The 14,893-nt window shown below is 39.2% G+C and overlaps 1 protein-coding gene across 24 annotated transcripts in view; it reads left to right on the top strand.

The window, feature by feature from the left end:
- PAM (peptidylglycine alpha-amidating monooxygenase) overlaps positions 1 to 14,893 on the top strand; it is a 116,105-nt gene that overhangs the window by 16,315 nt on the left and 84,897 nt on the right. For all 24 annotated transcript variants that reach the window (XM_082723800.1, XM_082723821.1, XM_082723820.1 and 21 more), the window contains exons 3-4: positions 8,224 to 8,309; positions 9,716 to 9,799. In XM_082723800.1, coding sequence (XP_082579926.1) covers positions 8,224 to 8,309; positions 9,716 to 9,799 — 170 coding nt within the window. The remainder of the gene's footprint in view (positions 1 to 8,223; positions 8,310 to 9,715; positions 9,800 to 14,893) is intronic.

The raw sequence follows: 14,893 nt of genomic DNA, 5'->3' as shown, positions 1-14,893 counted from the left end.
TGTATGCATGTGCATTTAAATTGCATACATTGATGTGAACCTTTTAATATACCGTGGGGTGGTCCTTTATAGTTAGAGTGGGCCTGGTGCTCAATTCCAAATTAACATACCTCTCGAGGATGCAAATAAGGACCGGCTGATGGAAAGGCAGCAGTATCTGTCAGATGTAACCCTCAAACCTTCTTTCCCAGATCTTTAAAGGAGAAGACCATTAACTGTATCTGGGGACCCACAGAACGTAATAGCACCAAGAATGGAACAAGCATAGTGACTTGTTGGATTCCATTGGTATTTGCAGACTTAATTCAAAGCATAGTAGTTCTAAGTTCCCCAGATTTCTTGGCTGAATTTGAGCCATAAATGAGTAGATGATTTGGGGGGCTTTTTTTTTTTACAGTCAGTAAGGAAATGAGGTGCTGAAACCTGGGTAATTTAGACATAAGGTACCTATTACAGCTCCTCACGAAAAAAGATAAATTTTAGGAGATCTTAGAAATGGACATATTGCATTTGTTTGTTCTGTAAACAGCTTTATTTTATTTTTATTCTAACAATCAGGTTTGTTTTGTTTTAATAATGTATGATTGGCTATGGATAGTATTTCAGTCTTTGAAAATCTCGATGTTTTGTTCATACAAGCCGTTTAACCTTTGGGGTAATTCAGGAGCACCACTTTTTGTAATATGAGTTTGTACAGGCCCGTGTACTTTAATCTGCTGGACACAGGACCAGGGTTTAAAGAGTTTATGACTGCCAACTGCAAGCTTGTGTGTTCACAATACTGGAAGATTAAAGTGAGTGGGCTTCTCATGTACCTACCTGCCTTGTACTTAGGGGTCGTCTTCTATGCATAACCGAAATTACTATGTTTAGTCTTAGCCATTAATATTTGATCGAAAACTGTTTCTTTTTTTTTTAAATATTTTTATTTATTTATTTGAGAGACAGAGAGAGCATGAGAGGCGAGAAGGTCAGAGGGAGAAGCAGACTCCCCATGGAGCTGGGAGCCTGATGAGGGACTCAATCCCGGGACTCCGGGTCCATGACCCGAGCCAAAGGCGGTTGCTTAACCAACTGAGCCACCCAGGTGCTCGATCGAAAACTGTTTCTAATGATGCTTGCGACCTACTACGTTTTACAAATCAGAGATGCCTTCTACAGGCTGTTTGATCTTCTCTGAAAAGAAGCTTCCCAGCTGGTGAAGTGAGGCTATTTCCAGCTGTTCTAACTTGGAATCATTCTCCAGCTAAAGCAGTAGAGCTTTCCCATCCTAGAAGCCTTAGCTTCAATCCCTTTCAACTGCTTCTATTTATTAACCACCTGCTGTGTCTTTTAAAATGCCGCTGTCTCCGCAGGGTTACAGATGCTGATGAAAGAGAAGAGTAGCTAAAACATTATATATATATCTGTATATATATATATATAGCAGCCAGTATGTGAGACACCCTGCTTGGTTTTTCCTTTAAATGACTGTTTTTTTAGGGTGATATTATGTCCACAGCTTAGTTGCCTCCCTCATGAGGATAATGATTCTCTGGTTAAGAATGGTGTTTGCATATGCCGCCTTTATGCACCCTCTCCATATCCTAGCTACCTGTCATCTGTACACAGTGTATCTTCTGCAGCCCCCTCTTCATTTCTTCGGCCCCAATGAAACTTCTAAAGTTAAACACAGAGATAACATCCTTGTCAGTATAAATAAAAATAACGGGGTCTACAAAACCTGTGCTATGCCTTGTTCTAAAGCACTATAAAATGTGCCTTGGATTGTAGTAGCAAATTTTAGATACAAATCTCTGATAGGCTAAAACTGATTGTATCCATTTTTAAAAATATTGTAATAGATTCATATGATGGTGCATATCAGGGTAGTATGGGGGATCTTTGTTTATTTAAGACACACGTGGTACCTGAAGCACCAGGTACCATTGTAACCATTGGCTAATTTTTTTAAAGACTGTTTGTTTATTTGAGAGAGAGAGAGAGAATGAGTTGGGGGGAGGGGCAGAAGGAGAGGAGAAGCAGATTCCCCTCTGAGCTGGGCATCCCACACAGGGCTTGGGGCTCGCTCCCAGGTCCCCAGGATCTCAACCTGAGTCAACCGAAGGCAGACGCTTAACTGATGGAGCCACTCAGGTGCCTTCCTTGGCTACTTTATAGAAACCTGGATTAGAGGTTTGATAGGAATTCCTTAGCAACTGACCACTTCTTAGTAGACCAGTATCAACTTTAATAATGTACAACGGCATGATTGTAACAATTTGACAGTTTCAACAGAAACAAACATTACATAACTTTGAACAGTTGTTCTTTCCTGACAGACTAGCATTTATGTTAAACAGAATAGCAATATTATAGCACAGTGCTATAACATTCAGCCTAGAGCCAATTGTAATAAACACTAATCAAATTATTTAACCTGTGTTGGTTTGTTTCCTCATCTGTAAAGTGGAACAACTAATCCCACCTAATAGGGCCATGATGAGGAATAAGTAAAGGGATGTAAATAATAGTGCAGTGCTGGGCACGTAGATGTACTTAATAAATAGTAGTTGTTATTCTTATTTGTTTAATTAATAAAATATTTCTAAACCAGCTATCATGTGCCAAGCTCTTTGTTAGGCACTGAAAATTCGAACAAAACAGACACACCCTCCTTTTTTATAGACTTTATGGCTTTTATCTCACTAGGAAGGTGGGGCGTGTATATTTTGTGGCCATTTATCAGGCTGGTGACTTTTTTGTTTGTTTGTTTGTTTGTTTTAGGCTGGTGACTTTTAATCACTGCTCTCATTTAGCTTTCCCAGTAAGTTTCCTACTTATTGATGTGCTAATAGTAATACCTATTGTATACCCACTGAATTGATATTCACATCAAATTTGTCTGAATTGGGAAGTATGTCCTGTGGGTTTATAGAGAGCAGTTAATGAAATTTGAATACCTTACCCATTCCAGATACAGTTTGGAATGATCAAGATATCCTACATATGCCATTGATTATATATTGTGTTTCTTAAAGAGACGTTCTCATTTTGGATTAATTTTCCTGTGGCCCTGATATTTAATTTAGTAAAACTGGAATTTAAGTCTACATAGACTTAACTTGAGGGCGTGACAATTTTAAAAAATTTTTAAAAAAAAATTTTTTTAGCGGCACCTGGGTGGCTCAGTTGGTTAAGTGCCTGCATTCAGCTCAGGACATGATCCCAGAGTCCTGGAGTCCAGTACAGCATGGGGCTCCCTGCTCAGAGGGGAGCCTGCTTCTCCCTCTGCCTGCCACTCCACCTCCTTGTGCTCAGTCACTCTCTTTCTGTCTCTGACAAATGAATAAATAAAATCTTCTAGAAAATTTTTTTACACAAAAAAAGAAATGAGTTGTCAGTTCTGATCTTCCCTGAGTAACCTTGGATTTTAAATAGCCTTTAACGGATACAACTAGAGGGTACTTGAACAGTCAATCATGCTTTATTTGGATAATGCAAAATGACAGGTTAGCATTTTTCAGTGCTTGGCATAGTCTGAAAATATTCATGCCGTCTGAATTGTTTCCCCATGGATTAGAGGTGAAAAGGCTCTAAAGCAGAGGTCCAAGAATCCAGAATAGTTTTCTTTTGAAAAGTTAATTCTCATCATTTTTACTACAAATACTAAGAAACCACAAGGGATCTATGTGAATCTTTTCACGATTAATTGGCTTAATCTGGAGGAGCCTTAAGGAGAAGCTGCTAGAATTTTAAGACCAAGAGACTCAGTTGATGAGGCCTGAAGTTACAACAGCCGTTGATCAAGGGTTACATTGCTTCCTAGCCTTAGGACTTTTCTTATTAATAAGAATAGTAAAGGGCACCTGGGTGGCTCAGTTGGTTGAGAAACTGCCTTCGACTCTGGTCATGATTCCTGGAGTCGCAGGATCGAGTCCCACATCAGGGTTCCAGCTCTGCGGGGAGTCCGCTTCTCCCTCTGACCTTCTTCCCTCTCATGCTTTCTCTCACTGTCTCAAATAAATAAATAAAATCTTTAAAAAAAAAAAAGAATAGTAAAAATCTTCCTTATTTTATAGGACTCTTTAGAAAACCAAAATACCATCCTTATCCCTTTGGTCTTTGTTTGTTTGTTTGTTTGTTTGTTTTTTTAAGCAATGTCTATATCCAATGTAGGCATCAGCCTACAACCCCAAGATCAAGAGTTGCTTACTTGATCGACTGAGCCAGCCAGTCGTCCCTCCTGTGGACATTTTGTGTGGAGAAAATACGATTTTTTTTTTTTTTTTTTTTTTTTCATTTAAAAGGGAAGATAGAAACCCGACAATGAAAAGGTGCAGGGACTTTATTCAAATGCTCTTAGCCACTCTGTTGTATTTTTCCATTGTATTATCCATTCCAGAAGCCATTTCTCTTAATCTCTTATTTTTCCTCTTCTCATCGTCTCATATACTAAGTTTTAGGATTAGTTTCAATATCCTAGTGCTTTCCAGCGAGTCCATCTTTACTCAGTCTTGAGTTTAATAAATTTCTTTTTTTTTTTTTTAAGATTTTATTTATTTAAGAGACAGAGATCACAGGTAGGCAGGGAGGCAGGCGGGGGTGGGGGGGAAGCAGACTCCCTGCTGAGCAGAGAGACTGATGTGGGGCTTGATCCCAGACCCTGAGATCATGACTTGAGCCGAAGGCAGAGGCTTAACCCACTGAGCCACTTAGGAGTCCTGAGTTTAATAAATTTCTTAAAAATTATAAAACAGGATTTGAAAAATCAGGGTTTGCTTTTGGAGCTCTTTTACCAGAGCTGATGAGAAAATAAAATGTAAGATTGTTGTCTCTTTGCGAATAAGTGAGAACAATTACCTAGAATTTGTGTGTATACAACACACATTGCAACTTAGTTCAGATATTATAGTCATGTAGTCATCGAAGTTTATCTTCACAGAATATCATTTTCTGCCCATAAATCAATCTCATATATTGAGATAGAAGGAAGTGTGACAGGCAGAGCTTTGAATCATGGCTTGACTATGTGACCTTTGGAAGTTAAACTCTCTGTGCTTATTCAGCTGTAAAGCATAACCTATTTGCAATGTTCTTATGAAAGCTGATTTCTACAAACTAGCAGGCAAGTCATAATTCAGATTTATCGTTATTTAAATATTTTAGTTAAAACTTCTTGAGGAAGTTTTCAAAAAAAAATTTATTATACTTGACAGAACAATAACATTTCGGGCCAATCCAAATCTTTGTATATGAAAAGTTAAAAACTTACTTGGAAGTTAACGCCGCCAAACATTTCTTGAATATTTACTAAATGCCAGGCAGGGTTGCAGGTGCTGGGAGTTTATTGGCCACAACGTATGCACAGTCTGGTCAGAAAGGAGATCCGTAAGCTGATGCTTAAGATGGGCGCTATGGTTAAGGAGTGGAAGTTGGCCTAGATAAGGAACAGAGAAGGCTTCCCTCAGGAGGAAGTCTGAAGGGAATTTTTTTTTTTTAATGATTTTATTTATTTATTTGACAGACAGAGATCACAAGTAGGCAGAGAGGCAGGCGGGGGGGGGGGGGCAGGCGTTGGGAAACAGGCTCCCTGCTGAGCAGAGAGCCTGATGCAGGGCTCCATCCCAGGACCCTGGAATCATGACCTGAGCTGAAGGCAGAGGCTTTAACCCACTGAGCCACCCAGGCGCCCCCTGAAGGGAATCTTGAAGGAGAAAATAAATACAGGTGTGTCAGGCAGAGATTTGGGGAAGGGGTTTTCCAGGCAAAGGGAATAGTATGGAAGAGAGACTTTGAAAACTGGCAGAAATTTGGCATGACTAAAATGGAACTTTTTTTTTTTTTTTTCTGAGATATAAAAGTTCCCAGATAATGAAAAGCCTCATATGTTATGCTATAATGTTTGGGTTTTATTTTCTTGTTATTTTTGCGAAGAGTTGCAAAGGTTTTGTGCCAGCAAAATGACCTAATCAAGTTTGTAGCTTAGAAAAACTTACTAAAGCAGTTTTCTCTGTTATATTTCATTCTGGTTCCTTCTAGTCATACACTGAATTGACTTCCATATCAGAGGAAACAATGATCTTGTTTAACCTAAGACTGTCATCACAATGATGGGAGGCACTTTTGTATATTTATGATCTTTGTTGAAAGCTATGAAAATTGCCACCCAGATCTTTAAATTTTAGTAGCTCACAGTAGTGAGATACAAAGTTCATCACATCTGACAATCCCATCTCTTAAACTCGAAGAGTATGAGGCCAAGGAGGGAAGCTGTTTTGGGCACTGTCCAATATCCTAAGACTTGTGGCACAGGGGGCACAAGGGTGTCGGACATTTGTTCCAACGCACCCATCTCACGTGATAATGGTCCTTCGTCGTTAAAAGTATATTGTTCTTGACCATGAACACTAAGAAACCACTGGCTGATATGTTTTACATCGCACCTTACCCAACTTCTTTCTACATCCTGACTGATAGAAGCAAAAGCATTTGCTAAACAGAACCTTATGGGAACCTCCTGGTTCACAGTCCCTTACCCCTTCATTCAGCTGGGTAACAGGTGTCTGTCCTAACTGCCTAGTCTCCCACCCATTTCTGGCCTTAAGCAGGAAACATGTTAGGAGTCCCTGCCTCTGAGTTTGAAGGTACGTTTTACCAGTGATTTTATTGTCTGTGACCTGGATGTTGGACAGGTTCTAGCCTCAGTTCCTACCCTGTTAAGAAAGCTACCACAGCCTGCCTTCAGTTTTCTCCCAGGCCATGGGCATTGCCCACTTTCTCCTGTGTGAGCCAGCCTTCTGCCCAAGAAGCTGTATTTGTCCTTGTCTTTGATAGCCCTCGAACCTCTCAAGTCTCTCTAAACCCTTGACTCGGACACTGCTTGGTGCCAATTTCACAAAACACAGAGCTAGAAAGGCAACATAAAAACATCACCGAGGGGCACCTCGGTGGCCTCTGCCTACAGCTCAGGTCATGATTCCGGGGTCCTAGGATCGAGCCCCACATCAGGCTCTCTGCTCAGCAGGGAGCCTGGTTCCCTCTCTCTCTCTGCCTGCCTCTCCGCCTACTTGTGATCTCTGTCTGTCAAATAAATAAATAAAATCTTAAGAAAACATCACCGAATGAGGTTTTGAACAAATCCAATTCTAGAAGAGAAAAAACTAAGAGATATAGTGTCATGGAAAAAAAAAAAAAAAGGAAGAAGAAATGTGGACATGTGTGCCTTGGACTCAGGAAGCTTACCATTCATGAATTTGGTTGGACCAACATGAACTCTAGCGTGTCAGTCAGCGTAGGGGGAGCCACAAGCACATGGCCACCACAGCCTGAGCGAGAAGCTTTGCACACAGGCCTGTGAGAGTTTGCAGACATGCCCATGACCCGCAGCGGCTGACTAGAGGTGCAGGGATTCAACTCCACATGGATCTTTCTGCCCGGGCTCCTTTCGCTGCGCAGCCCTGCTTCTCAATAATGAATCTCTAGATGAAGTGAATGCCTTGTTAAAGAATGCATTACCCTGGTAGAGTGCTTTGAGGTTTGTAAAGTGCTTTCACTTATATCTGATTTGATTTACAGAATGACTGTGAGGTAAGTATAACTAAACCCTGTTTTATAAAAGAGAGAAAACTGAGGCTCAGTAGACTGAGTGACTTGCCCGGCATGAAACAACCTCTCAACAGCACAGCCGGTATTCATACACTTGAAGTCCTAGATTTAACACCAACAACCCCTTACGTGGGATACACTTGTGTGGTTCCCCAGGCTGATGGTAAGTATTGTGCTCCACCAAGTGTGGATGTGGCCAAAGATTTAGTGAAAATGCTGATCCCCCAAGGGGAAATGTGAATGGCATGTCTTTCAGTCCACCTCCAAATTAACACCGTGTGGACACTGGTTTCCACACGCTGTCTGCGCAATGCTTACCTTCCTCCCTGATTTTACAGAGTACGTTCCACATAGGAACAGGCCAAATTGCAAACTGCATATCTGCCTCACAGGATCGTTTCACATCGGGCAACGCACAGACACACCTCCCTCTTTATTTACTTTTTTCAGATATTAAATTATTCTTGGCTCTAGTCTTTGTCAGGATCTTAAAGCTGGTATGACGGCAATCATGATATTTTATGTATTTTACTTTGTTTTCAAATCTCTTCCCTTAGCCTCTCCTCCCTATGGTGAATGATTAATGTGTTTTGCTATTTGGATCTTCGTTTATGGCTGCATTTTTTTTTTCTTCAGGTATTGTGATGAAGGAACCTGTACAGATAAAGCCAATATTCTATATGCCTGGGCAAGAAATGCTCCCCCTACCAGACTCCCCAAAGGTATATCTGAGGCCTCTTGCATCGCCTTCCCTAAAGCTGTTTAATTTCTGACTCTAGAGTACTTTTTATCATGTCCTTTCCACAGTTGTCAACAGTGTTCCATTTTGCAATTCCACACTGAAAAATTTCCAGTATTACCTGCATTGTACTGAGAAGGTTTCATTTAGATAGTTCCTCTTTTTTCTGCCTCTCTTTGGTAAGTAACCCGACCATTCAATAGTTCAGGTAGAAGCAGAGAGTACCCAAGAAGTATACCTCACACTACCTTCAGCCTACGGCACATTGATTCATGACGGCAGGAGCATTTCATGAGCCAAGAGAGCTAAGAATTAAATAAATTGCTGTTTCAGCAAACAGATTTTTTTTTTTAATAGTCTTGGAACCTGGATATTTAATGCAATGTCAAACCTCAGCTGGCTTTCTGACTTCACTCTGAACTGTTCACAACTTCCAATGTGTGAATGAATTACCAGGCTCTCTTTTATTACTGTGATGTTTCTTAGTATCAAGGGAATGTGCAGTTCTGTAACAGAATAGGTCTGCCATGGTTCAGGGATGGTGTCTTGGGATACACGTGTCCCTCTCTTGCCTCCCCAGCTTTGCCAGCTCTAATTGATATCTGTTTTGCTTTGCTTCAAATGAGTTTCTGGATCCTCTCAATAGTTTACCAGGCAGCTGCTACCAAACAAAATTGGAAACTAATGGGGGCTGGGGAAAGGCTGTTATAGATTTGCTGACATTTTTAATGTTAGCATTAAACCATTAGTTGAGCAGATAGAAAAAAATTTTCCTCGCCTATAAATATTTTCTCTGTTGATTTTTTTTTTTTTTTAAAGCTTCCTAGCAAACTCTATTAATAGTACAACTCTTAGGAACCCTTCAGATTCCAAGAACCTATTGACACACTGGACTTTGCAATCTCACTGATAACTGATTTCCTCAATAACATTTTTGCAGATACCAGTTTTCATATGCGAATGAAAGCATTTCCCCTGAGGTGCTCTTAAGAAGTCTGTTTTCTATCTTCAATCAGAAAATAAAAATGAATGAAAACAAAACGAAAGAATGGATTTATGTATATCTGTTATATAATCACCTAAAGTAGCATTTTGTTTTGTTCTATTTTTTTTTTCAGAATGAGTGAATTCTCCTCTTATAGTATATATGATTACTTTGGTTCTGAAATGGGAAGTATGAATAGAATTCTATCAGAGCTTTGAGAAGGAATGATAGATTATATTAGAAATGTTCAGGGATTACCTAGTTCATTTTCTCATATAACATAATTTCTTATGTTATATGCTATTTTATTTTCCTTTGGATTTCATAGATCAGCAACCTGAGATTAGCTCCATTTTAGACTTTGATTTCTAAAATATTAATTCATCTTCTTTCAAAACCTTTAGGTGTTGGATTCAGAGTTGGAGGAGAAACTGGAAGTAAATACTTTGTACTGCAAGTACACTATGGGGATATTAGTGCTTTCAGAGGTAAGTTTTGAAATGCTGGAACTAAGCACAACTTTAAATACTATAAATATATGAAATATATATAAAAATGTAAAATGTACCTACCGACTCTTGACCACACATTCTGCCCACCGGGAAACAACTGCTTTTGTTCCCTTTAATTTGGGACTACCAAAGAAATGACGTTTATTTTGAAAAGTGTATTCTCTTATCCTACTGTGCGCCTTTCTCTTAGGCCGACTTCAGGGTTCTTTCGCTTTCCAGTGTATTGTCTTATCTACCCTCTCCTATTAGGGGATTCCTTCCAACGATGAATGTTAGCAGACTAGGGATTTCGCCATTTATTTCCACTACTATAGGCAAGCCACTGGAAGAGCCCACATGTCTTGCAGTACCAGGAAAGTTCCCCAACACTCAGGTTTGTGTCAGTGCTTTATCTGTGATCTACACTTGTCTCTTCATGACCTCGTCCATCGTCTGCTGCCCTGACGCACAGACCCCACCTACTCGTTTGACACCTGCTAAAGTGTCATTGGTCTACCCATGATGACAATGCCCTTTTTTTTTTTAATTGAAGTATAATTGACATACAATATCTTATTCATTTCAGGTGGACATCATAGTGATTCAGTATTTTTATACATTATAAAATGATCCCCATGATAAGTCTAGTTACCATCTGTCAGCATACAAAGTTACTACAATATTATTGACTATATTCCCTATGCTGTACATTAATCCCTGTGACTTTATTTTATAACGGGAAGTTTGTACTATGTACTCTATTAAATCCTCCTTTTCTTATTATAGAATCATTAACATGAGGAAGGGGCCCTGTTCCCAAGGCAACCGAGACTGGTACTTCTTCCTTCTGCTGCATTTAGTCAAATTCCAACTGCCTTCCAGGTTCACACTTTAGTGTTCACGGGAGTGTAAATATTAAGCAATCTTCTCCTTGGCTTATCAGCTTTTCCACTATGTCTTGCTGACTTATACATATTGCCCCGAGTTCTCTAATTTAACATTATATTTCTCCTAACTAACCTCATACATTTTCCTCTCCAGACACATTAGCTTCCTCTCCGGCAACTAAGTCTTGAAGTACATGTCCATCTCGGTCCATGAGGTATCCTTGGGGACCTTTGCTGAGAGTGCCTCCTGTGGTCGTGGTTTCCATAGATTCTCAGTATTCAGGACTGGGATAGTAAATACAGTCTTTCTCTGGAAAAAGATAGTAGGAAGGATAATTTTATATGATTGAAAAATTATCATTAGCACTGCAATCAGATATATTATCAGCTAAACAAGCTCCTAGGGACCAGCCCATGAAGCTAACTTCCAAATAAAGCTTGTTTTTATATTAAAAATACACTTTGAGTTATAGTATACAAATAGCTTTCCATTTTTGGAACAGAGACTTAAAACTTAAGTTGTTAACTGTAGTGTTGAGATAGGGTTTTGTTGAAAACAATGGAATAAATGTTTGTGTTTGAGGAATAAACAGAAGTGATCTGTTCTAAAAAGTTACCATGTTGGTATCAGCGGAACAGGAAGAGAGTCAGGCACTGCTGACTTCCAAATATTGATCAAGACTGTAATTTTCCCAAGAAGGCAAGGAAGGCTTTCCCTGCCCACCACAACTAAAGTAGCTGGCCATACCCACACACATTCCCTAGCCCCACTTTCTGTCCCTCTGTGGAGCTCTGGACTTCACTTTTCGGCCACATTCCTCCTAGCTTTGTAATATGTCCTAACAGGTAGCACACTGATACCCTAGGGAAGACGGATGATAGAGACTAGTTTTAAAATCTATTACTGTCCTAATTTATTTTATTACTGGTGAGGAATTAGTTTTGTTTTGTAATTTATGTTTAATCTAGGGATAATTTAAAAGTTCTGAGATTTGATAGGTAAACACACAGTTATTCTTTAAGAGACTGATGAAGAATTTTTATACAGATTTTTCATTTTTCACTTTTTTGGGAACCATTTTTCTAAAAGAAGGTATATATGAGGTATGAGTTAGAAGGATTACTGGTACTATAATTCATGAACCTTACTGAAACATAACAAAAATATAAACAAAAAATTTCAGCCATGTAATCTTTTCAGTAATTTTAGATAAGATCTTGTGCCTTAAGCTATATGTGACTTAGAAAATAAAAAAACGCATGGGAAGATATCAAATCTCACTAAAACTAGAGAGCATTTTATATTTATTAAATCAGGGGTGAGTGGAAATGGAATTATGGAAGTAGGACTATCAGGGTTTGAATTAATCTGGTACAGTTTGGGAAGCTTTTTAAATTAGTGCAGTGTTTTGAAAAGCAACTTTGTCATATTATATGGATTTTATATAGAACATTAAAATCTTACTGAAGGCTTTTATCCTAAAGAAAGAGTTGTTGTTTTTAAATGAGCTACCTACCCATGGTTGTTTATGCCCCATTAACTATTAATATGAAAAACTGGAACTTTAACAAAGGTCCCTAATAGGGGACTAGTTAAATAAATGGTATAATAGCAAATCATAAAAATTTATATAGACTATATAATAACAAATCATGAAACTGTATGTATGCGTGCTTGTTTCCAAGTATTAGAAAGAACAAGGGAAAGAAAGAAAATAGTCAATAAGCAGGAAAGTCAGAATTGTGTGATTCCTTTTCTTCCTTTAAAATGTTAAAACCATTATCTTGATGTTTTTCAATTTGAACTTAGTGTTCAAACTTTTGATGATATTTTTAAGTATAGAAATTAAATATCAGAAGCAGACTAACTGTAGAAGGAAGTTGCTACACTACTGAAAAGTAGGGAAATACTTGTCTTAAGGGTGTAAGTATTTATCCTTATGGGGAATATATATCCTTACGTGAGAAATCTAGTACTTTTCTTTAATAAAACGCCAACAGTGAAGAAAAATCTTTTAAAATTTTTTGGAATGTGATAAAGTATCAGAAGCCAGACTGAGTGTGTCTTGGACTGTGATATCTATTAGTAGGAAAAAATTGAGAGTGATTTTAGGGAGTTCTGTGGGATTACATGAAATCTTTGTTTCAGTTTGGTCTTTGTTTGTTTTGGAAATTGCACAGAATGTGAAGCTGTAAAAGTGTCGTTTCGAAAGAGCCATCTTTATTAAACGCCACATCAGGCACAGTGTCAGACCCTTGCTGGGTCTGGGTATCCTAACCTTCCTGTCCACAGGAAGTTGAGTATAGGTTAGCAGGAGAGACAAGCACAGAATCTGCATTTCTAGACAATACTAGAAATTTATACCAGCTCCGGGGGCTGTGGAGAGGAGGAGCGTGCAGGTTTGCTGGGAAGGGAAGGGAGGTGTCTAGAAAAGGCTTCTTGGCAGATGGAAACAGAGCAAGGATATTTGAATCGTGATCAGGAACCCCCAGGTAGGCAGGGGCAGGAGGAAGCCTTGTTCCAGATGGGTAAAAGCATGTGTCTAGACACAGGAGAGTGAAATGCCTCATGTCCACAAGGAACTTTTGGTAATTTGGTGCTACTGGGGTGTGAAATGCAGAGAGAAGTGGCAAGAGATGAGAACATTGGTGAAGGGTGGGGTTGGACAGTACCCAGCTTTGCTAGGACTTCATTCTGCAAAGTACTCAGAGCATTTATTAGCCAAGCAGTAACTTCGGCTTCAGTTCTAAGCTTGACCATGTGGGAAATCACTAACCTTATGTATGAAGAAAAGATCGGGACTTTAGCATGCCAGGGTGACCCAGGACTGAGGCTCCGGGAAGCCAGAATGAATTCTTTTTTAATTGTACACTTCCTAGATTTTTATAAAATAATATTCCACAGAAAAAATAATGCAATATGATTAGAAATGATTGTCCCAGGGATCCTGACCAGCTCGGTTAATGGAGCATAAGACTGTTGATCTTTGGGTTGTGAGTTCAAGCCCTATGTTGGGTGTAGCGATTGCTTAAAAATAAGATTAAAAAAAAAAAAAAAAGAAATGAATATCCCAAATAAACAATAACATTGTGCCAGGGGTTAGGTGATCTGACTCTAAAAGACCAGATGGCCTGGCAAAGGTAGTTTTTAGTTCTGTTACCCTCACAAAGTTTCTAGACCTCTCTGCCCTCCTCCTCACCTATAAAATGGGATCATAATGGTTCATAGAAAGGTACCTGCTAAGTACTCAGTAAATGTTAACTGGTATCATTATTGTCCCTATAAAAGGCTTCAAGGTGACATAAATTGCCCTAAATCCGACCTTTTGGTCGTAGTTGCTCCTAATATAAAGAGTGCGCTGGTTACTTTTCCAGGGTGTTAAAATTTCTTGTTAGATTTAGACATAGAGTTGTTCATAGCTGTCACGTTGTGACTAGAACTTTTTTAGTTAAGCTGCTTACTGTTCTTCACAACAGATTTTTTTTTGTTCATAGTTCATTTATAAGAAGATAAACTACAAGACTGTCCCTTCCCTCAAGGAAATTAGAATAATAGGAACTAGAGATTCTTCCTGGTCCTTTTTTTTTTTTTTTTTTTTTCAACACAAGTTTTTTCAATAGAGTCTTGTTCCAAAGAGAAAATTCTCCTGAGCTTGTTACAGAAATTTGCCACATTTCTTCTGGGTGTTTTCGCTTATGGGAATCTTTAGAAAACTGGCCTCTCCTTTGCAGAGTTACTGATTTTAGATTCTTGGTCTTCAGCATTAACTCAGTTCTCCATTTGGGAAACCCATTTACTCACTAACTGAAGTTGGAACAGGTATCCTTAAAAATGGTGGAAAGGACCTGTGCCCAAGTCATCAGCATTATGGGTTGACAGAATTTCCAAGCTGTAAACTATGTATTCTCCTTCAGCTCTTGTTGCTTACAGGAAAAGTAGCAGGTATTGTCAGGGATACAGACCCTCTCCCCGTGTCACCAGGACTGTCACCAAGTGCCTGGACTTGGTGACCTTCGGATTTGATTTCTTCTCACCTTCTTTGTTTATGCCAGCCTATGATCCGTTAGGTGTAGCTTCTGAACAGCTTCCTTCCAGTGAGGTGGGCGTTACTAGACACAGGGTGTGAGTTCAAGTGCGTACACCCCACACTCACCCATATAGGCATGGGAGGTTCCTGGCTCACCACTGCTGTAGGGACTGTAA

This window comes from Mustela nivalis, assembly GCF_964662115.1.
Source record: "Mustela nivalis genome assembly, chromosome: 3".
NCBI lineage: Eukaryota > Metazoa > Chordata > Mammalia > Carnivora > Mustelidae > Mustela > Mustela nivalis.
This window is presented reverse-complemented; position numbering and strand designations above follow the sequence as displayed.